Source organism: Melozone crissalis, unplaced genomic scaffold, assembly GCF_028551555.1.
Source record: "Melozone crissalis strain CALT ecotype California unplaced genomic scaffold, PUWL_Pcris_2 ptg000014l_1, whole genome shotgun sequence".
NCBI classification, from domain to species: domain Eukaryota; kingdom Metazoa; phylum Chordata; class Aves; order Passeriformes; family Passerellidae; genus Melozone; species Melozone crissalis.
The window spans coordinates 18,948,641-18,970,477 of NW_026535792.1; the positions used below are offsets into that span (position 1 = coordinate 18,948,641).

Genomic DNA, 21,837 nt, shown 5'->3' on the forward strand with positions numbered 1-21,837 from the left:
CTAATGGAAATTCTTTGGTGATCTGGAAGGTATCTGTACCTGTCTCCTATCAAGCTCCTTGCTGCTAGAGGGATGGACAGCATCTGCTTTCAGCAATATACTACAGAAAAAGAAGGAGAAAAAAGATTATTTTTCAAGTCCTGAACCTGCCTATTGACAGACCTAACAATTCAAATAAAGACACCTACATAGGTAGAAATTAGCAATCAGTAGTGAAAATTAGAGTGGAAATACCTCTTATGAACATGACACATGATTTTCATAGGTTTAATCACTGTATTGAAGTAAATTAGCACTTATTACCAGGTAAGATATACAAATAGATGGTAATGCTTCCAAGAGCATTTCCCAAAGAGCTCTGCAACGGTCTTACCAAAACCATTTTGGTCAATGCTGAGTAATTCTGGAAAGTTCTACCCTCTGCTATGGGGTAATTGCCTCCTGCACAGAGCTGGGCATGCAGTGAAGTGGCAGGGACAGGCTCCTGCAGTGTGGCCCCCACAGGGCCCCTCTGAGCAGCTGCACATCCACATCTGTCCACAGCACCCCATTCCACACCTGGGCCCAACAACGCAGCAAAGACCCAGAGCCAGTGTGCTAACAGTGATTCACACCATGAGAGACACTGCACAATGCACAGGAAACTGATGTGATGAAAAACAAACCACAGGAGGACAAGATTTACAAAATGTCCTAAAATGTGCATTTTATTTCATATCATTATACAATGTTTACATACAGGTATACTTTTAAGACTGCTCAAAGAAAGTGTGAAAAAAGTGAGGCAAATATCAGTTTAAAAATTCCTCCCCTACCCCAAACCCCCACAAATAAAATACATTTTAACACAATCTCTTCCAAATTAATGTTTTGTCCTGAATTTATTGAATCTTTCATTTCAACATGAAAAACACAATTGAATGAAAACTCAAGGTGAAATGCTGACCTACACTTCTGTATTGAGTTGCAAGAATACAATTTAAAACCTTCAGAAGCCTTCACTTGTCTCCACTGCTTATATATCTTCTTTTTACTGAATTAGAAGGCACAGAAAGTCCAAATTCTCACAGACCAGTCAAGTTTTGATAAAAATAAATTACTGTGCTGGACAACTCCTGACTTGTCTGATATCAAACAAAAGACTTCAAGTAGAACCTTTTGTTCAAAATAGCACCATTTCCACCTGATCTCTCTGGAACACGAATCATTCTTCTTGTGTAAAAACTGTAGTTGGCACTTGAGGTGGGACACTTTCTGCCACAGCCAGGATTCTTCAAAGACTAAGCAATTGCTGAATTGCATACCAAATTGCTGAACTCTCTACAAAGTGTAGGTAACATTTTTGTAGGGAAATGGCACGTTTAAACCATAATGTAATGTCATTTAACCCGCATATGGCTTGCCCATTTTGGTGTTTCCCTGACCCCTGCTCCATAATTTAGCAGATGTTCTTGTGACTGGTGAAACTAAAATAAAGACATGTTTATGGGGCTTCACGGCAAGCAGGTGTAAAAATAAACAAACAAATAGTGTGGTTGCCACTAAGAAGGTTTTCACATGTTGTTTAACTCCTGTAAAGTTTGATCCAGCATCTGATGCATATTAAGGTTTTCTTCTTTGGCATGCGCCACTTTCTCTGTTGTGGGATTAGAAAATTAAAACATGAATAGCAGTTCTTTGGAGGCACTGAACATGAAGGCATGCAATCATCATTTCTCTCAGAGGGTTTAGAAAGTTAAGAAATGTGCATGCTCATAAATATCAATGTTTCCAGATAACACAACTAGAGAGAATTCCAAATTAATAAAACAAACAGCAAGTAATGCAAGTTTAGAACTGTTCACAGTTGCATTTGTTAAGGAAATGCACTGCCACCAGAGACACAATGCTCTGGAAACTCTTTCTTATAGGTGAGATAAAAAAAGCAGCTTTTTTTTTTTCTTTTTTTAAGTAGGCAATAAAGAAAATAAGTTCTTTGTAGCTACACAATTAATAGTTTCATAGATTTCAAAAACACAAAGAACAAAAAAATTAAAACTATTTTAGTTTTCAGTGAAGTGACCTTTAAGAAATTTATTTCTTTTAGAAAATAAATTAACTCCAAGTTAGTAGCCTTATGCTGCATGCACACTTTTATAGGACAATCACTTAACACACATAGTTAATACAATAAATGAGCATAATGTTCTGGTGGTGCATCCCACCAGGATCCAGTAATAGTAACTTCATACTATGCAAGCATACCTTTAACTCATTGGGTATTGTCAGATGGAGCTCCCATTCTTTTTTTTTAATGTCAAATACAAGCCAAATTCATAGTAAGGCAAAATTATCGTATCAAAGTCTCCAGACAAAACAGCTGTAGTATCCTTTAAGTTGGTTTTGAAATACAGAAATATGGATTCTAGTGAATATTTTTCTCTCACTGTGGTAAAGATCTTAGGGCCAATTCATGTTGGATAAACTGAGTGCCTTTCTGCAACACAGGCTGTTATTTTTTGAATACTGTGAGTGAAATGCTGTAGCTCTTTACTTAAGTGGAAAGAAGCTACTGCACAGCAGAAGAGCTGAGTGCTCTTCCAGAATAGATGTGCAGACACATAATGAAAAGCCTCATCCAGAAGAAACATTTCCATATTTTCCCAAGAGAATTTCTTTCATTAATTTACCACAGAATTAACAGGGAAAAAAATCAATTTCTAAGTTTCTTGCTTCTTTCTACAATTACTAATTCATTGTTAAAGTAAATTTGGAAGAAGGTGGTTTCAAACAAGTTAACAACATAGTCCCACTAAAGTTTAATCCTCATTCAATGCCAGCTTTAGTTCATTAGTTAGGCGACTGTTTTGCTCAAGTTGCTGGTAGAGTTGGTCTGTACAGGCAGCAAGCAGGTTAGAAGAGAAAAAAAGAGGCAGAATGAAGACAGATTAGACAGAGAAAACAGTTAAATAAGAGTTACTAAAGAAACTGGTCACATGACAGACAGTTCAGTAACATAGAGAGAAACATTTTACCTCTGTTTCTAGAACTCTAGCAATAGCTGCTCCAAGGAACAGCTATTGTACCATAGCAAGAACTGGCTAAGAATCCTGTTGTGGGGAACAGCTGTGAGACAAAACTGCAATAGAAATGGAAGAACTGCAGCTATACTCCTAGTAGTACTAAGTCTTACTTTACTCTTCTGTACAGTGTGTGAATTTGATTTATGAGTGCCATTTTTCTTTGCAAGCTATTTAAAGTGTAGTGGAACCTCATCTGCCAGTAGAGAGAAAGCAACTGCACCACAGCCAGCATAACTAACAGCAGGAGAGATGCCAGTAGGCAGCTACCACCAGGTCTGGCTCAGCCCACACTCCTTTCCTAGGAAGTCTGATGGGCTGAAGTGTTATTTTTGATAGGTAAATATTACTGGTGTTACTGGAATCCACACATTTGGATACCTTCACGTTGCTGAGTTTTACTTTGTACGAAAACAGACTCAAAATTGGGTGAAAATGAAAAGGAAGGATGAACACTGCTCAAAAACAGCAAACAGAGAGGACAATTTGTGTTGGAACAGAACAGCCACAGCCATGTTGTGACAGCACATTAAGTGAGAGTTCTCTGCAGAGTGAAAAAAATGTTCCACAATGGCTTTTGACTATCTTGTGCTCTCAAATTGTCCATGCCCTTCTCAATAACTGCACTCCTGACCTCTTGATCCCAGATTATTCCCCTGCAGGAAATGACTGTTTCTGACTGTTCCACAAGCTGCCTAACAGCTTCCACAGGAATCCCCTTCCCCTGCAGGCACTGGACACAGCAAAGGCAAAGCTGTGCAGTGAGCTGCTCTGCAGGACGTGCTTGCATGGTGAGCAACTCCTCCCAGCTTCCTCCCAGCCCAGACTCCCACAGCCAGCTCAGTAAAGCCAGGGCACTTCACAGCTCTGATCCTGCACCAGTAACAAATGGATCTTGTCCCTCTCACCAGGATAACGTCACATACATGTGGAAAAAAATAAAGCCTTAGAGTAACTAAAATTTCCCTTTGTCTAGCAAAATATATATAGCTGTTAATCAAAAATGAATCATGTGAAATTACTCCATCATCAGAGCAATCTCCTCTCTGACTGAGGCAGAGATTTACAGTATTTCTCGACTTCCAAAACAACTAAATCCCCAGCAAAGCAGGGAAAGCACTTCCCAAGAGTACAGTGAGCCCTGGATTCCCATGGGCCATGTGTCCATGTGCTCCAGAGGCAGAGGCTGGCTCTGCAGGAGCCCCAGCAGCCAAGCAGAGCCAGCAAAGCTCAGCAGAGCCCAGAGCCAGCCCTGCACTCCTGGGAAGAAGCCTCAGGCACAAAACCAGCCAGACATGGCAGGTACAATACCACAAGTGAGGGTGACAGGAGTGCTGAGCCACAACAGCTCCCTGCAGTGAGGATCAGAGCAGCAGGAACTCTGCATGCAGCTTCCTGGGGCTCTACACTGCACTGCTCACTTCCAGTGCTCTGTCCAGCAATCTGCCATCCCTCAGTGCAGAGCTGATCATGTGTGACTGACACAAAAGGCAAAATTATAATACTGATGTTTAAAATTACTGTGTTAAAAATTGACAGGTTCCTACAATGGATTTTGATTTTTTTATTTACTTTTCTTAAGAAAACACCAGTACTGCAAGGAATTGAGTGGACAAAAAACTCTGCTAAAACAATGAACCAAAACACAATAAATTAAGAAGCTGGAGTTGCTGTAGCATATTTTACTCTGGGTCAGATAACAAGTTACAGTCGACCACAATCCCCTAACTCCTGCATTTGTAAGCTATTAGCCTCAGTCATTTTACAAATGCTCATCCCATTATATTTGCTTAACTTTTATATATCTCATTCTATCTGGTTACCCTTGACATCTACTGTGTCAGTTGAGGAGTGGCAAGTTACTGAACTTTATTACTTGAACTGTCCTTGATTGCTGATTTATATCCTGTATTTGCTGTTTAGCCCCCAGCCAGCAACATTAGGATGTGTCAGAGGTAGAGAACTGGGATATGCCAAAGTTATCCAAGAATGGCAGGCCAGGAAGGGCATGTATCCATTCCAAGCCTTATTGGGAAAACAAGTTTTGAGGAGGGGAGAAAATCTACTTTAGATTGCCCTGTCTTGAAGCTGAACAAGAAAGAGACATTTACATTATTCTAAAAGTTAAAAACTACAGTTCAGCTGTGGAATAATGAATTTATTTAGCTTTGGTGACTTAGGAACTTTAGCAATATATAGAGTTAGAGTATTGCCAGAAATCAATCTGGTTTTCGCTTCCATGTGAACTGGAAAATAACTTCTTTCACTGTGATGTAAATAAAGTTAAAATAAGGCAATAAACTCCCTAGTTGCAAATAACAATACAAAAGGCGCACAAGATGTCAGTATTTAATGCTTCATCCTTAATCAGACAGTGACAAATCAGCTGAAACCAGAAATCCACGATGTTCCACTTTGCAGCAGAGTAATTTCATTAATAGCATAATCACTAGAATTTTCCTACTCCAGCTTTGAAACATTTCTCATAAATCTGCAATTCAAACTCACAAGTCTGAACTAAGCACAAGTGGAAAGTTACTGAAAACCCCCCAATGAACTTCCAATACTATCATGCCACTCAAGAAAAATACATTGTAAAAACCCCAGAATGTTAGCAAGCATCATCTTTGCTGAATAACTGAGGTGTGAAAGAGGGAAAACTTTTTTTGCAAGACATTTCAAGGATTATTTTTGGGTGAAAAAAATAATTTAAAGTTTATGATGCTGCCTCTTTAAATCTGTTTCAAATATATAAGTTAATGAACAAAGACATTTAAATAGAGATAAGAAGTCTTCAGCATAAAGCTAGGAAAAGATTTCAGGCTTTAAAGTGAAAAATCTGGTTACATCGAGGATGTAACTGCTCCCTCAGCCATGCTCCCACGACCAATGACCCCAAGGAAGTAGTGACCTTGCAAATTTTGTCCTAACAATAACAACTGGAAGAGTTCCTATTACATCTATTTGTCATTTTATCTGCAGCAGAGTTTGAGAAAAACTAAGATAATAACTGTCAGTTTTCACACACTGCACTTGCTGGCTTGGCATTGTCAACGTTCAGGCAAAAGTGTTTTCAGCTAAAAAATGAAAACACCAAAAAATGAAATCCCTAATGGCATAAAAGGGCAAATTTTATTAATAACTTAAATAGTTACTTAAATAAATAAAAGGCAAAGGAATAGCAAAAGGGATACAGCTGGGATATTTATTTTACATTGAGAAATGTAGTTTCTGTACAGCAGAGCACAAACAGAGCATGTTCTGAGACAGGTGATAGAGGAAGAGTCAACTAAGCTAGAAGACAGGACAATGAGCCCATGAAACATCCAAAGCTTGGAAAGATGTTTTATCCAACCCGATGAAGATGTCTTTGGAGAACTGAAGCAAAGAAAATTATCTGCATGAAAAGAAAAAGTGAGATAAGGTAGAAAATGAAAAAGGTGCAGTAAAGACTTTCAAAAAAAGCAGCAATGGCACAGCAGAGCCCAGCATGCTGAGATGACTATGCTAGAGAAACAGCACACCATGCTGGGACTGAATGATACAGACATGTCCTCATATACCAGTAGACTACAATTTTAAGTCTGTTTTCCACTTAGAAATATCCCAAATTGAAGAAATATTGTAATCTCTGTATAAAGAGGAGGAAAAAAGAAATCCATTTGCTTGATAAGCCACTAAGCAAAACCATATGTCAGGGAGGAATTTGAAAACAAAAGAATCAAAGCATACAAAGCAGGCAACATGAGACCTCTACTAAAATGTTGGTAGAGAGAAGGAGGAAAGTAATGAACAGACATGGGGACAAAAACAACATGAAGAAAAAACCATTTAAAATACGGGTGCAAACAAAATACGTTTCAAGCTCTAAGACATAAGCAAAACTTATGTCCAGTTGAAAGCATGCCTGGGTTTCCAAAAGGGAATGCTGGGACTAAACATTGCTAAACCTCCTAAGCACTTGAGAGCCAGAGCTGTTCCCCTGTCCCATGTCAGCTGCAGTGTCCATGCAGGGGAAGGTGGAGGTGGCACAGCTGACCTCTGTTCAGAGTCACTTTCTGTCAAACACTGCACTGAGCAGTCACACCTTACTTACAGCTGTTGACTCTCCTACTTTCCTGCCACTCTTTATTTTTCTCCTTATGACTAAAGTTGGTATTACCACATTTTTGGTGTATGCAAATAAAATTACTGCTGCTATCCAGAAGAAACCTGCAATTCAGTTGTTGCCTTTATGGGTTTACATGACAAGGTATTTTCAATCCATTTCCACACATGGAATTCAGTGATAACAGCTGAAATTTTCAGAGCAGTTATAGAAATTTAGATAAACACTTTCTACTGTCATTAACAGAGAATACAGCTAAATCTAAATTTCTCTGACATTTTTGCAGGAACTTTGCCAGAGCAAAAATTGTGACAGCAGGCAAAGGAATACACTCTGAATGCAACACATACCACAGCAATTTTCCTTGGTAAAACAAACATGATGTGCCTGGTAGATAATGTTTGAACAGAGGTGAACTGAAAGGATAAACACAGAGCTACAAACAAAGGGCAACCACAAGACACAAGGATTGCAGACACAGAATCAAAAAGTAACCACAAGCTTACAAAATCACCATGAGTATTTACCAGGCTTGGCACAACACTCACCCACACTTTGCCAGGGTAAAGCAATTGTTCATGGTATTTTGTACACCTATTGTCTCTAAAGGAAAGCATCTCCCACTACACAGGGAGCATCATTTCACAAGGGCGGAAGTGCGCAACCAGTGAGGGCAGGGAAGCAGCAGCAGGCACAGGCTGGGAGGACATTTACATGGAAGTCATATCATTGAGAGCGTGGTCCAGCTCCTCACTGATGGCTTTGTACTTCAGTTTCTGAGCATAGAGCTCATCTGGTGTTCCCCCAGCAAAAGCAGAGGTGTGCAAGGAAATGGAGCAGGGCCATGGGATGGAGGGTGAAGGTGGTGGCATGGGGACGCCATGGGGATACCATCCAGAAGCCATAGGAAATGGGAAGAGTGCACAGAAAGAAGTGTTGTGACAGATAAAATGAAACAAAATTAGAGAAGAATAAAAGAAAGAAAATAGTGAACAGTTCTATGCAAGAAAATAGTGAAGAGTTTTATGCAACAAGTTCATTAACTGCACTGCCAACAGGGCAACCTGTGATACACAGAAAACCAAGAAAAGAGAATACAAAAGAAGCAAAAATCCATGTTTCACTGCCATGGATTTTTGTTTTAATGCTTTTTTGTTTTAATCAAGAGGAAACAGGAGCTAGGGAGAAAAGATCCAAAAATGGGGCTCAAGGAGGATGTTACCATTTTCTACCATTTTTTTTAAACCACTCTGGCGTGTGTGATTTCAAACTCAGCTTCTTACAGCATATTTTGTTCCTTCAAAACACTTATCTTTCTTCTCTGCTTCCTTCCTGAGTCAGGGATCATAAATTTTCAGCAGCTACTTAGGCATTTCATCACCTTCATGCAGAATCCAGCCTGCCACGCCATGCAATTCAACTTCTTCAAATCCTGCACTTAGTGTAATGCCTCTAAATAGCAAACTCCACAGAACTTCAAATTACAAAGTCCTACTGAATTGTTTTCTCCAGAGGCAGAAAGCACATTCTACTACTCTGCTGCAGTTCTGGCAGATTTATCAAAACCTTACAAACAAACCTCTGAAGTTGAATAATCCTTCTGATTATGTATACAATCTAATTAGCTTTACCAAAACCCAGTAATGGGTCTATGTCACACAGTGCCTGCCCCAACCCACACTTAACACAGTAATATATTAGGTTAGCTTGCTACATTCCTGACTATTGCAAACATAATGCAACTCTTCATCAGCACTTTACTAAGATGATAATAATACTTGTCACCTGATAATTTACCCTGAAACATTTATATACTTCCAAATAGAAGAGTATAAAGCAAAAAAATGGAAGGAGTCTTGAGAATATAAGAGAAAAAGCAACAGGCAAGAGCAAAACACTGTTCACCTGAAGCATTCAAGATATCAATACATTTCATTTAGAAAATATTTTGTCCACTCTTTAGGCAGACCCATTTATAAAAGCACAACAAGTAGAATTGGGTAATAAAAAAACCAATAAAAACCCTCACACAAGAGAAGAATGAGATCTGTATTTCCACAGGAAGTAGAAAAACAGCCCCACATACCTTCTAGGTCATCAATGCTCTTCTCCAGCTTGGTTACTGACCTCTCAGCAAACTCAGCACGAGTCTCAGCCTGCAGTCAGGACAAATACAGACTACTTTAGGAAACACGCACAGTACTTAGGAGTGAAGAGAAATAATTCAAGTGAGGAAAAAAGCACTGTGAGAAGAGGCAAATAATAAGGCTAATATAAACTAATTTCTAGGGGAGATATTTAACAGTAAACTGTTTCCAAAATGGCGTGTTCATCCTTACAGCATCAAAGTAGTGTTTGTACTAAAAGAATCAAAGGTGCACTGGAAAATATGTTGCAAAGAACAGCTCTAGTTTTACCTCCTTCAGTTTGTCAGTCAGAACTTTAATCTCCTCTTCATACTTGTCTTCTTTCTGTGAGTACTGTAATTAGAAAGAGGATCACTGGTATTAGATGGGTATTCTAAATATACCCAACAAAACCCCACCTTGAAACTCTTGTAACAGATTATCTGTACACAAGAAATTGTTATAGGTAAAACAAAATTAATTCCACTTGGAAGGCTGTGGTAATATGGTTTATTACAAGAGTCAACCTTTCCTTGAGTTACATTCCAGTGCAATATGGTGGGAACTTTGAGAAGAAATTAGTACTGCAGTTTTAAAGAGGAATGGCTTCTGGTGCAATTTAATGCTAGTGCACAATGCCATTCTGACGGACATTCTATAATTAACACTTAATCCTGTCAGAATACTCAACAGAACATGTGGCCAAATAATACTGACCTATTTGGAATGACAAGATATGTTATGTATGGAATTGAGTAGTAAATCCAAATGCCTCTACTGACAACAGCCCTGAAGAAACACTGCAAAGTGATTGGCATACAAAGAAAACCCCACAGGCCAGCTGACAGTGTAAGGGACACATTCTCACAGAAGTCTCTAGCCTACCTTCTCAGCCTGAGCCTCCAGCGACTTCAGGTTGTTGGTCACAGTTTTCAACTCCTCTTCAAGCTCAGCACATTTGCTGTTATTTCGGAGGTAAGGCAGGAAAGGGGAGGATGGAAGATTCAGTCAAGCAAAAGAAATAGGAGAAAATAGGGGGAAAAGATAGAGAAAAATGAAAACCATTACAGGGCAAAAGAACGGCCTCAAAAGCAGCTGATCCATCACAGACTGAAAGCAGCTCTTTGTGATGCCAAATACCAGTTCAAGTGCACATTAAGACAATGACCAGACAGAAATTTATCTACAGCTCTTGGCTTACACAGAAACATTTACAGAGCTTTTACACGTGAGACAGTTCAGCTTCTTTTGGCTGCACAGGAGATCAGTTTTAAAGATAAAAATCAACAAACAAAAAAGAGACCAAAGAAAACCACCAAAGCGAGATGCAAAGAGAGAGTAAAGAGCATAGCAAGGACTTATTTGTTACTACTGAGTGAGCTAACTGGCTATGGAAGCTGAAACACTTGGGTTGCAGTTAAACCTAAAAACTGTTTATTAGTATCAGTACCTTATCCTCTGCAGCCATTAATGCTTTCAAGGTTTGATCCATTATTCTTAACTGTTCTTCCAGCTGTCGGACTTGGCTGTTAGTGAACACATGAAATGCACAAAAGCCATTCACAAAATCAGTGTGCAGGTACAGCATGCAGTGACAAAACACGCGCACACACATAGAACACGTTTACTTTGGCACCGACCATTTATCTCACCATTACAGTAAATGAGCAAAACATAGCTTGGAGCTGAACACACAGTGTGCTGCCAACGTTTCATGCAGTTATAGTTCTCTTCTAGCACCTCACACAGGTCCCAGGGCAGGTCCACACTTACCTTTCTGATAGCTCAGCACGCTCCTCAGCGCGCTCCAGGTCGCTCTCAATGATCACCAGCTTACGAGCCACCTGCAAGGACAGGCAAGGCACAATCAGGGATGTTGCTGCACTGCACCTCACCTGCTTCTAGAACCTACAAAGCAGGAGGCCAGGCCTCTTCATTTCTTGATCAACACATGAGTTTTGATTATGTGGTATCTTCATTATTCATTTGAGACTTTGTTATTGACATTTTTCAAGGCCTCCCTTTCATTCACCAGAACACAACTGGTGAATGAAAGATCACCAGTTTAGTGAAAGATCTAAGCTCAGATCTCCTGTCACCTTGTCCCTTGAGGCATCTGAGTGCCTGATTTTTCCTTCCATAGCTGTGGAGAGGGGTGTTTGTGATCTTTTGAACTTAAAAGGCAAAAGAGAAAAACAAAAATTCCAGGCCCAGCCTCATGGGCTTCAGAGAGAGATGACCTGCACTCAAGGACTGACCTCTTCATACTTGCGGTCAGCCTCTTCAGCGATGTGCTTGGCCTCTTTGAGCTGGATCTCCTGGATTTCCATCTTCTCTTCATCCTTCTGGGCCCTGTTTTCAATGACCTTCATTCCTCTGAAAAATGCGAAAAACAGGAAATGCAAGGTTCAGGGTTTGCCAGTTTATCTCCAGCTCTACTCCTTGTGGTATGTGACTTTCAGACAATGGTATTCAGGTGAGTGAAGCACATCAGACACATGAGTCCTCACATCACAGATTTAGTCCTGTGCACTTACATTTCAGAAGTTCAAGGAACAAAACATGACTTAGGGAGAAAGAAAAAGTGTGATTTGTTTAGCTCTTACTGTAATTCTACTGTAGAATTCTTTTTCATTTAAAACTGCAGGAAACACTCCTCTTACAGAAAGGTTAACAAAGGGTGTTGCTTCTACAGACCTAATAAGACTGAAAACATCTGTGCTTTTACACTCATCAACAGCATGTAGAACCCTTGCAGAACTGAAAAGAGCCCTATCTATGGGCCAGACTCCCCTGGGTTTTGCCATGTTAGAGCCCTAGAAGCTGCCTGTGCTCTCTAAAAGCAAAATTTAAATCTTTCATAACAAGAAACACTGTGTTGCACAGGTCTGATATAAAATTACCTTAAATGTATCAAAACACCCTGTGAGTCTCTGGCAAATTTCTTTTGAACAGACTCCATTCTTAGTAAGGTAGAAGCACACATGCAGAATGTGTGGGTTTCTTTCACAATAAAAGGTTCTATCACAGGTATAAAGTACCATTGGAAGAAGACAGAAGATCTTCCAAAGTCACAAAGCTCGAGTTCCTAACTTACACTACAGACTTCTGGAAATGTGAAGGAATTATCAGTCTCTTTCCTTTCTTTACCCTCACATACCAATCTTGCCAACAAGAGAACCAAAACCTCTTCCAGCACTTCACTACTCTCCAAGTGAGACTTTCTACCCACAATGAAAGCAAGAATCACCCAACAGCACAAGAATATCACAAGAAGTTGTCATCCAACCAGAGAAGTCTGGGCTGGGCCAAGCAGTTTTCCCAGGATGTGAATGATACATCAAAAGATCTACCACACTTAAATCTCATCTTCACAACTGGAAAAAAATCCAAGCCCAGATACTTTGGACATTTCTACAGACAAGCTGTAACTGAAGCCCATATAGGCAAAGGAAGAGCAGATTACATGTATTCAGAGACCTAGGAGTGGTTTAATTTATGTCCCTAACCCACACCCTGGCAATTATGATCTTTGTCATAAGGGTAACAATCCATCCAGGTGTGGCTCCACCCACCTTTCACTCTCATCTGCAGCCTTCTCAGCCTCCTCCAGCTTCTGCAGGGCAGTGGCCAAGCGCTCCTGAGCCCGATCCAACTCTTCCTCAACCAGCTGGATGCGTCTGTTCAGAGAAGCTACTTCACTCTCAGCCTAAGCACAGGAAAAATAGAAAATAATTCACAGTAAGGCACACATCTTCCCTTGTACAAGGTTACCCCATTACCTGCTAGTGCCACTTAACAGCACTTTGTCATTTCTGACTTCATCCATTAAAAAGTCCATACACAGAGCGGTGCATGATTGAATTGTGAAGTTATTGCTTAACAGAGGAAAAAAGTGATTAATGCTTGCTTTCAATGAAGCACATCAAGGACTGTACAATTTGTACTAGAAAGAACTGCACAGGAAGAATTATGCACCATTACCCAAATATTTTCTGTTATTGTATTTGCAGGCATTAATTACAGACCATCCCTTTTTTAAATCAAACCAACACAAGCTAATTACTCAATTCTTCTGTTACCCCAATTCCTTTATTTATGACCTTTCACTATATTTGGCAGGAATTGTCTCGACATTTCCTTGAGTCCTGTAAGAAGGGTTCAGTGTAAACATGTAAAACCACACCTGGAGCAGCATTTGCAACAAGACAGCTGCCACAGAGAGAGTGTGAGAACATTTAAAAAGTGCCCCAACACCCAGAGGTTTTGTTTACAGGCAAGCTGTGCAAGAGTTGACAAAAAAGGCACCAGCAAGGACCCTAGTACAGGCAGCAATCCCTTCAAACAGCCTTTTTTTTTTTTTCCTCCCATGGTTTCATCCTCAATTCCCTTAAATTTGCCTTTCTTGAATTATCTGTTCACTTAACTTTCTGTACAACACTTGCAACTCATCTGCCTCTTATCACTACAAGCTATTATATATTACAGCTCCAAACATAAGTTTGCAATGTAAGTTCTAAAACATTCTTCTTATGGTAACCTCACCATTAAACTTACTTTCTTTCAACACTATATTAAGCACAAAGTATACATAAAAGGGTAATTATTCTAAAAAGTTAATTACTTCAGAGAATAACAATTAGTACTGAAAACTTTTATTATATATATTTGACATATGTGAGGAAGTACACATCTGAATTTCCCATGACGTCTTTTGAGGGGAAAACCAACTCACTGGCAAAAGTGGATACCAAAAGTATCAGTTTGGTAGTTTTTCTTTGCTAACCAGAGGTAGCTGGACAGAGTTGTCCATATCAAAGTTTTTGCTGTTCATAACACAAAAAGAATAACTTACAGACCAGACAAATAAAACAACCTTTGACATAAAAGTAACAATGTCCAGCTAGAATGACTGAAAGTAACACATGAACAGGGAAGCAATTATATCTTTGAACATTAATATGCATTGGCAGTGAACACAGAACCAGAAGGAGAAGAGATTTCATCCTCAGAGATCTACATAAATCCAAATATAAAGTATTTAGCTATGTAATCAAACAGAAGTATTCAAAATCTCTGGTTTTGGACTTCTGGCTTTAAAACAGTAAGAATTTGAACTTTCACATTTAAGAAAGAAAATGACCCTTCATAAAGGCTACCCTAGGGAAATTTGTAATGTTCAAGTTAATTATTATCATGTCAAGACTGCTCATCATGATAAGAGCATAAAATGTGGTTCAAAACACAGGGTGACTAAAGTTCAAGTTTTCACTTCCTGCTCCAGTAACTCACTAAGGATTTACCAATCAGCCTTATATGGCCCCATTACTCTTCTGCAGAGCAGGACTTCTCTCCTTATATGGCAAGGAAGGAAAAAACCCCAGTGACATTCGGGGCACTCCCACTGCTACCATGCAAACATAACCCATGTTTCTGCCGTGGCACTTACACACCACATATTTTTACAATGAGTGATGATATGGATAAGCTACCACTGGGTGTTAATTATCACTATTATAAGGGAGATTCTGTTTTCCAGAAGGAGGAAGAAAAATGCATTTTGAAAAAGTGGTCACCAACAGCCCCTTGAGATGCAGGTACTCAAACCAAGATTCTTCTTTAAGGGAATGGCTGCTAATCACAGCCTTGAAACTTTAAACAATCTGGTATAACAATCAAAAGCTGCAGGCTGTGCTATGTTCTGGCCACAGCTGTAGCTTTTTTGTTGCTTGCATGTTTGTACCTTGCACAGGAAGAAGCAAACCCTCACCTAACAACCCTGGCTGGTCACATGCCATACATGCACTGAGGAAAGAGCAGATTCACACCTCAGCTCTTGCTGCAGAGCTCTCACAGCCTCCTTCCTCAAGCATGCAGAAATACAGCTGCAACAATAAAACCCCTCATCTGCAGCCAGCCCTGCAGAAAAGCACACGTCTACATGTGCCTGGGAGTTCAGCTTTTTCAGCCTTTATTCACCCCAGCACTGACCCCTCCACACAAAAACTTAAATACCATGTAAATGTACTCTGCAGAATTCCACATAAACCAACTCCAGGGAAGAGACAAACATTAACCTTTAGGGTCCTAAGCCTTACTGCAATGTATCTGAACTCTTAATGGAAGGCTCCACTAGAAGGCTGTAACCACTCCTCCAGCACTATCCCTTCTGCCACAAAAGTTACCAGCAAAACTTTCCTTTTCAATAGAAATTCCTTAATATGCTGGTCAGAAAAATACATGTTACTGAAAGTAGCAATTTCTGTGTCCTTTACTCCACAAAGCTTAGAAAACAAGCACAAGCTTTTCAAAAACAGAAACCCTTATGAAATTACTTATGGCTGTTTGCTGAAAAAGCCAGATATGCCAAGTGATCTGCAAGAATGCAATAGTTACACAAGCACAAGTGGCCATATTTTGCTCCAGAAGGAAAATCACCTGCAAGTAATCAGGAGGCTCTTCCTTTGAACTTACTGCCCAGAATGTGTAGAAAGGCCCATATTATAAGGAAATAAAATAATCACAATTTTTTTCTACTGTAATAAACCACACAAGAGCTTTGCTCTTTTGCTTTGTTTTTATGCAACCATTGAAGACACTAAAACTGCCTCAAAGAACACTGTACATTTTACAGCAGGAAACATTCAGCTACAGCTGCTGGAACTCCCAAAGGTCAGTGATAAGACAAAGAACAGCCCTATCAGGTTTTTTTTTATTGTGATTGCCACCCATAATTACATCTCTCTGCTACGTAAGCCTGTGCTGCTCACACCTGATCCTGCTCTGCCTAAAACCAAGCCTACTGTTCCTTTCCCCTCTTGGCGAGGGGCTTTGGTGAACAGCACACACCGCAGGTGTTCAGTGGCTGGGGTTGTTGGGGAGTTGTCGGGTATCATCTCAGGTGCACTCCTGCGTACTTCCAGCAGCCGCCATGCTGACTTCCCTCACAAATGAACTCGGATAAGAGAACTAGGACTTGTGGGGAGAAACACCCCGTAAAACCTTGCTTATAGCCTAATACAAAACAACTAACCTCAAACATCTCGCCAAAGTGCGAGCTCACTCCAGCTCGGGGTTTTGCTGTTGCCCAGCACACCCAGCGCTGTCTCGGGGCGCGCTCACCTGGGCCCGGCCCACGCAGCACTCGGGTTACCGAGCCGGGCAACGCAGGGCCGCGGGCCGGCCCGGCAGGTAACAGCCACCAGCCCGGCAGGTAACAGCCACCAGCCCGGCACTTAACTGCCCCTTGTCGGGCACGGCGGTGAAGGAAGCGGCCTCCCGCCCGCCAGCCGGGGAGGCAGGCGGGGCACCGCGCCCCGGGACCCGCACCCTGAGCCCCGGGCCCAAGCCGGACCGAGGGGCGGCCCTACCTCCTCCCGCAACGCCCGCTCCTGGTCCACCTCCCGCTGCAGCCGTCCCGCCCGCTCCTCGGCGGCGTCCGCCTGCTCCTGCAGGCTGCGGATCTTCCTGCGCACGGCCTCGAGCGAGCTCATCGCCGCCATGCCCGCACCTCGCCCAGCCCGCGCCGCCTCCCTCCGCCCGCCGCAGCCCCGGAAGTCCCCCCGCGCCGCAGCGCTCCGGGGCGGGGCTGCGGCACCGGGCTGGGACCGGGGCGGGGACGGAGGATGGTCCGGCCGTCCTAGGGATGGGCCGGTCCTGCCCGGGGATCGGCCGGTCCAGAACCGGGATGGGCCGGTCCTGGCAGTGAATGGGCCGGTCCTGGCCCGATCCGACAGTGGTTGGGGTGGTCGTGGCCGGGGATGGGCCGCTCCTGACCGGGGATGGGCCGGTCCTCAACCGGGATGGGCCGGTCGTGGCAGGGGATGGGCCGGTCCTGCCCGGTGGATGTGGCGGGGCAGCAGCGCCGCCTGGCGGCACAGCCCGCCAGCTGCCCCGGAGCGGAGCGGCCCCACCTTTCCCCGCACACCGCCCCCATATGAGCGGTGCCATCAATGCCATCGAGGGACCCGCCAATGCTGCTGCACCCGGCCTGGCTCCTGAGACACGGGCAGGGGACGGGGGCTGCAGCTGCCCCCTCTCAGCTGGGGTGGCTCCCGGGATGTTGCCTGGTTTTTGGGACATGAGTCATACCGGACAGGTAAGATTTTCTCGTCCCAACGAAAGGCGAGTCCATCCCTGCGAGCCGACACTCCCTCCTTGCCTTTTTCCTAAGGCTTGGAACTACCCAAACTAATAAGGTTAATACTGGGTCAACTGCAATGGCCCAAATATACTCTTCATTGGCAAAGAAATCCCTAAACCGTCAGACATATTCCATGCATACAAATAAATAAGACATTTACCTCAATGAAAACAAGCCAGACACTCTCCCTCCCTTCACCTCAGGGAAGACTGCAAATAAAATTGCCCTCAACTAGCTTCCAAACACTGCTTTCCAGCAGGGGCAGGTGGCATGGGGATCAGTTAGGAAGATCCTTAGTTTCAGAAAGGGGATCTAGTAGCATTTCTCCAGTCTTCATCCAAGGCAAGCTATTTCCAAATAGTCTGCATACTTTTCCATATAAGGAATATCTCCCTTGGATCTATATGCGGTTCCTTTGAACAAGCTAAATAAATGTCCTGCTAGGAAGCTGCCTCTCCTATGGCAGCCTGCACAGAGCAGACATCTGATCCACATTATACACGGATCCCTCTCCCCTGCTCCTTTGAACACTTCTGTTTGTTAAGTTCTTGGGTTCTCTTTCAAAGCTCTATAACTTAGTTGCCATACTGAAGCTAAACCTTTTCTTTCTTTATGCCTTTTAGAAGTAAAATAGATAAAAGCATGTTGTCCTCTATGTGAAGCTGTTTGTAATGTTTCCATTTCTGAAAGTATCATTCTTCCACTGAAATACTTTGCTTGCCTCATTTGTGGCAACTCCTTTTCATTTTGGCTTTGAGGTTGACTTTTAAAGCTGAGCTATAGGGAAAGGAGGGTGACTGCTTGGGAAATGCTGTAGTTTCATCTAATCTTGTAATTCAGACCTGAGATTTACACAAGGAGAATTGAATTGTCCAACAGCAGCAATAGAGACCAAGACCTTAACTGCAGAGACTCTTATGGTCACTTCCATGCATGCGATCCATTAAATGCATGTCAGGAACAGACAGGTGGGAGGGATGAGGGCCTGGGAGAGGCACAAGCTCTTGCCTTATTACCATATAAAGTGCTGAGCTATATATATCTCCCAGCTTGCTCCCAAGATTCCTGTCCTCTGAACAGCAAAACTAGCAAGTATCATCTTCCAGACAATCTTCCGTCACACAAGACTGAACTTTTCTTTGACAAGTGAAGCAGTTCCACTGATTCCAAGGGAAAAAAACCCCAGAAAACAGGAGAGAACCTTTTATCTCAGAGACTAGTGAGCCAAACCAGTATCTACCAGAAGTTCTAGCACATGCATACTTAGGAACAGCTCTCTTGAAATCAGAACTAGCAGCCCTTGCTCTTCTGGATCTCCCTCTCCTGCACCTACTCACTATTAACTCTCTGCTTCTGTTTCACTACCAAGACAGTATTGTTCCACCCTGAGTTGTTTTACTCATCACCTGAATAGATAAATCACCATTTCTTTACTTTCACATCTAGAGTGGCAAGTACACATAAAAAGCACACGTCAAGTGAGCAGAAACCCAATCAGACACCTCTGATAGTGTGCAAACCTCATGCAGAGAGGCAGTGCTGTGTTTCCCACCTCCCTGTCCAGGAGGTGCCTGGACCCTGCCTCCAGCAAAGCTTTGCAGTGCTGCTGAGGAGGAGTCCAGGCTGTCCTGAGCAGAGGGAGCGTGTGGTTTCTCTGTTGGGCTTGTGGTGAAAGGGATGGGGGTAACTTACATCTGTGGCCTTTTTGTCAGCCAGTTCCAACTTTTCCTGTGCATCTTTAAGGGACTCGGAGTATTTGTCCAGCTCATCCTCAGTGGCCTTCAGCTTCTTTTGCAGAGCCACCAGCTCGTCCTCCAGCTGTGATGTGGGTGGAAAGTGGTGGAGAGGGGAGGGCGGGCGGGAAAAGGTGCAGCAGGCAGCGTGATCGTGCAAACGGAGAGGTGCGAGTGCAGAAGAGACAGAAAAGGACAGACAGACAGAGAGAGAAAGAAGGAGAGACAGTTAGATCCTCTTTGCTTGCAGCACGGGCACGATACCTTGGCAGCATTCTCCTCTGCGGAGAGGAGGCTGTCCTCAGACTTGTGAAGCTCTTCCAGCACTTGGTCCCTTGTATCCTCCGTCCCACGCAATTGCTTTTCCAATTGCACAATGTCACTCTCTAACTAGGTGCACAAGAGGAAATAGAACGCACAAATATGTTTCTCCCTTGGCTTAGAAAACGGAAACTAATTCATAAAATCACTCTTCCTTTCTCCCTCCTCCTTCAGGATCTCCCAGAAACGTGCAATCAATGCATCTCCCTCCCTCAATCGAGAAGCCCCAGGTGTAAAGGAGGGGGCTTGGAGAAGGACAGTAAAGTGGGGCATGTGTCCGGAGAGGGGCAGGAGGGCAGTCTGAATCAGACACATCTGCCGAGTGATGCTGGAGTGGGCGAACACAGCTTTCACTGTCCCTTGCCAAAGCGCCGCACATCAGTGCTAACCAGGCGTTCAGGGCAGCCCCTCTAAGCCATCCCCCTGTGACAAAGGCACAGAGGCCACGCAGCCGTCCCAGGGCCCTGCTCCCCGGCTGGAACGGTGGGGAAGGGGGAAGAACCTCCTGCCGCGCCCCCGGGAACCTCCAGCCTGCCAGGCTGAAGCTCTGCCTTAGGGAAAGTTCAACCAGTTCTGCAGGGGCGCGGGGGTGGAATAGAACACAGTACGGTGAGGGGGGAAGAAGAGGGGTGGAGGTAAAAAAAGGAGAATAGTCTGGAAAGACTTGCGCCCCGGCGCTCGCTGCGCCCGGGCCCTCGGTGCAGACCTGCTTGCTTCTCTCCTCCGCTGCCTTCTTGTCCGCTTCGGCTTGCTCGGCTCTGTCCAAGGCGTTCTCCTTGTCCAGCTTCAGCATCTGCATCTTCTTCTTGATGGCATCCATGGTGGCGGTGGGCTAGGGCGCGTCCCCGCGCGAGCTCCTTCCGAAAGAAAAGCTTGGAAAGTTGCGGGAGAGCCCCGAGTCCGGACGCGGGCCCCGGGGGAGCGGAGCGGAGCTGCCGGGCGGGGTTGGTCCGTGCGGGACGGGGCGCCGGCCGAATGCAAGCGGCGGGCAGCGAGCGCCTCACAGATATGTACTTTCCCAGGGGGCTGACTGCATTCCTCAAGACATCCAATACTTTTTTGGAAAGGGCTTTTTTTTTCTTCCCTCCCTCCCTCCTCCTTTCGTCCCTACCCCTTTCCCTCTCTCACTGCCCCCCGGGTTTTTTTGGGAGGCACAGCTTTCCCATTCGCTGCCGCCTGCCATTTGACCGCAGATATGACTATATATGGGATGCGATGGGCGAGGTAAGGCGGGGGAGCAATTTGTTCCCATTTCCAAATAGGCAGGACGGGACATTTCGCTGCTACTCCTGGGAGAAAAAAAAAAAAAAAAAAAAAAAAAAAAAAAAAAAAAAGAAGAAAAAAGAAAGGAAAAAAAAAAAGGCAGCTCGGCGGGGAGCGGAGGAGACGGGAGCGAATGCTGCTCGCAGCGGGCAGCGGGTCTGGGTGACACCGGCCCCGTGCTGGAGCCGTCCCCGCCCGTGGAAATCAATCGGTTCTACAGCATCAGGCGGCAGGGGAAGGCGGGGCACAGGGGCTGCAGGACGGGCACTGAGGGGTTAATCGCATGCACGTACGGAATGAAAGCGTTCCGAGACCTTCCCCCGGCGGCCCGAGGGGGAGAGGAGGAGGGGGCACCTCTGCTCCACAGCCAGGCTGCTGCTAATGCGGGCAGCGCCGGGCACGAATCGCAGACTTTGCGGAGAGAGCCGGGCAGGGCTGGCATTCCGCAGGGACCCACTGCCAGGGGAAGGGGCTGAGTGCGACCCTGACCCCCAGAGCAGGGCCGGGGCACGCAGAGGTGCCAGCGGCTGGCAGAGCTTCCCAAGCGCACCGCTCTCTGTGCAGCACCTGGCCGGGGCCCTGGCCCGGCGCCTCGGTACTGCACACGCAAGGAGTGAACAAAAAAGCGAACGGGAGCTCCTGCGACCCTCAAAGGGAACGCTGGTGGGGCCATGACCGGCCAGGGGTATCCAGAGCTGCGAGGGAACCAGCCCAGGAAAAGCTGGGGCACGCAATCTTAGCTACAGAGGTGACTTGCACCCTTTTGTAATGCCAGCGAGGGACAGCAGCAGATAGACAATTAACAAAATTACATATAATTAAGTGAAGACCTATTTAATTCACTTCTGGCATGTCTCTCACAGTCTCATCAGCAGAGTGAGCAAGACACAACACGTTGTCCTCAGGACGCACGCTGCCTTGTACAGCGTAGAAAGTACAGGGATGTGCATGAGTCCCACAGGATGTGGGTTACACAAAGAGAAAATTAGGCATCCTTTGTCTACACTCAATCCTTGCAGCAGAAAATTCCTCCCTGGTGCTGTCACTGCATCAGCTGAGCTGATGTTACTTAGCAGGAGGAGGG

At 44.1% G+C, this 21,837-nt stretch overlaps 1 protein-coding gene across 27 annotated transcripts; it reads right to left on the minus strand.

Annotated features, from left to right (window-relative positions):
• Positions 1–680: 680 nt before the first annotated feature.
• On the minus strand, positions 681–20,452 carry TPM1 (tropomyosin 1). Of its 27 annotated transcripts, none has more exons than XM_054272433.1 (10): positions 20,197–20,452; positions 19,434–19,559; positions 19,129–19,254; positions 12,869–13,002; positions 11,552–11,669; positions 11,067–11,137; positions 10,179–10,254; positions 9,585–9,647; positions 9,254–9,323; positions 681–1,636 (listed from the first exon to the last, which is right to left on the minus strand). In XM_054272433.1, the coding sequence occupies exons 1-10, from the start codon at positions 20,308–20,310 to the stop codon at positions 1,554–1,556; spliced, it is 981 nt and encodes a 326-aa protein (XP_054128408.1). In that variant the 5' UTR covers positions 20,311–20,452; the 3' UTR covers positions 681–1,553. The 27 variants fall into 27 exon arrangements, 26 of the variants coding, with proteins under 26 accessions (XP_054128408.1, XP_054128411.1, XP_054128416.1 ...); XR_008482878.1 differs by lacking the exons at positions 681–1,636; positions 19,434–19,559 and adding exons at positions 6,408–6,456; positions 7,716–7,960; XM_054272426.1 differs by lacking the exons at positions 681–1,636; positions 19,434–19,559 and adding exons at positions 6,421–6,456; positions 7,882–7,960.
• Positions 20,453–21,837: the final 1,385 nt, after the last annotated feature.

Bases quoted from the DNA above. Each gene is read 5' to 3' on its own strand.
- TPM1 (XM_054272432.1), bottom strand. From the start codon at position 20,310: ATGGATGCCATCAAGAAGAAGATGCAGATGCTGAAGCTGGACAAGGAG. The intron at 19,255-20,196 runs GTCTGCACCGAG...CCCACATCACAG, and splicing joins CGGAGGAGAGAAGCAAGCAG to CTGGAGGACGAGCTGGTGGC. The intron at 9,648-10,178 runs GTAGGCTAGAGA...TTCTAATTACAG, and splicing joins TGGAGGCTCAGGCTGAGAAG to TACTCACAGAAAGAAGACAA.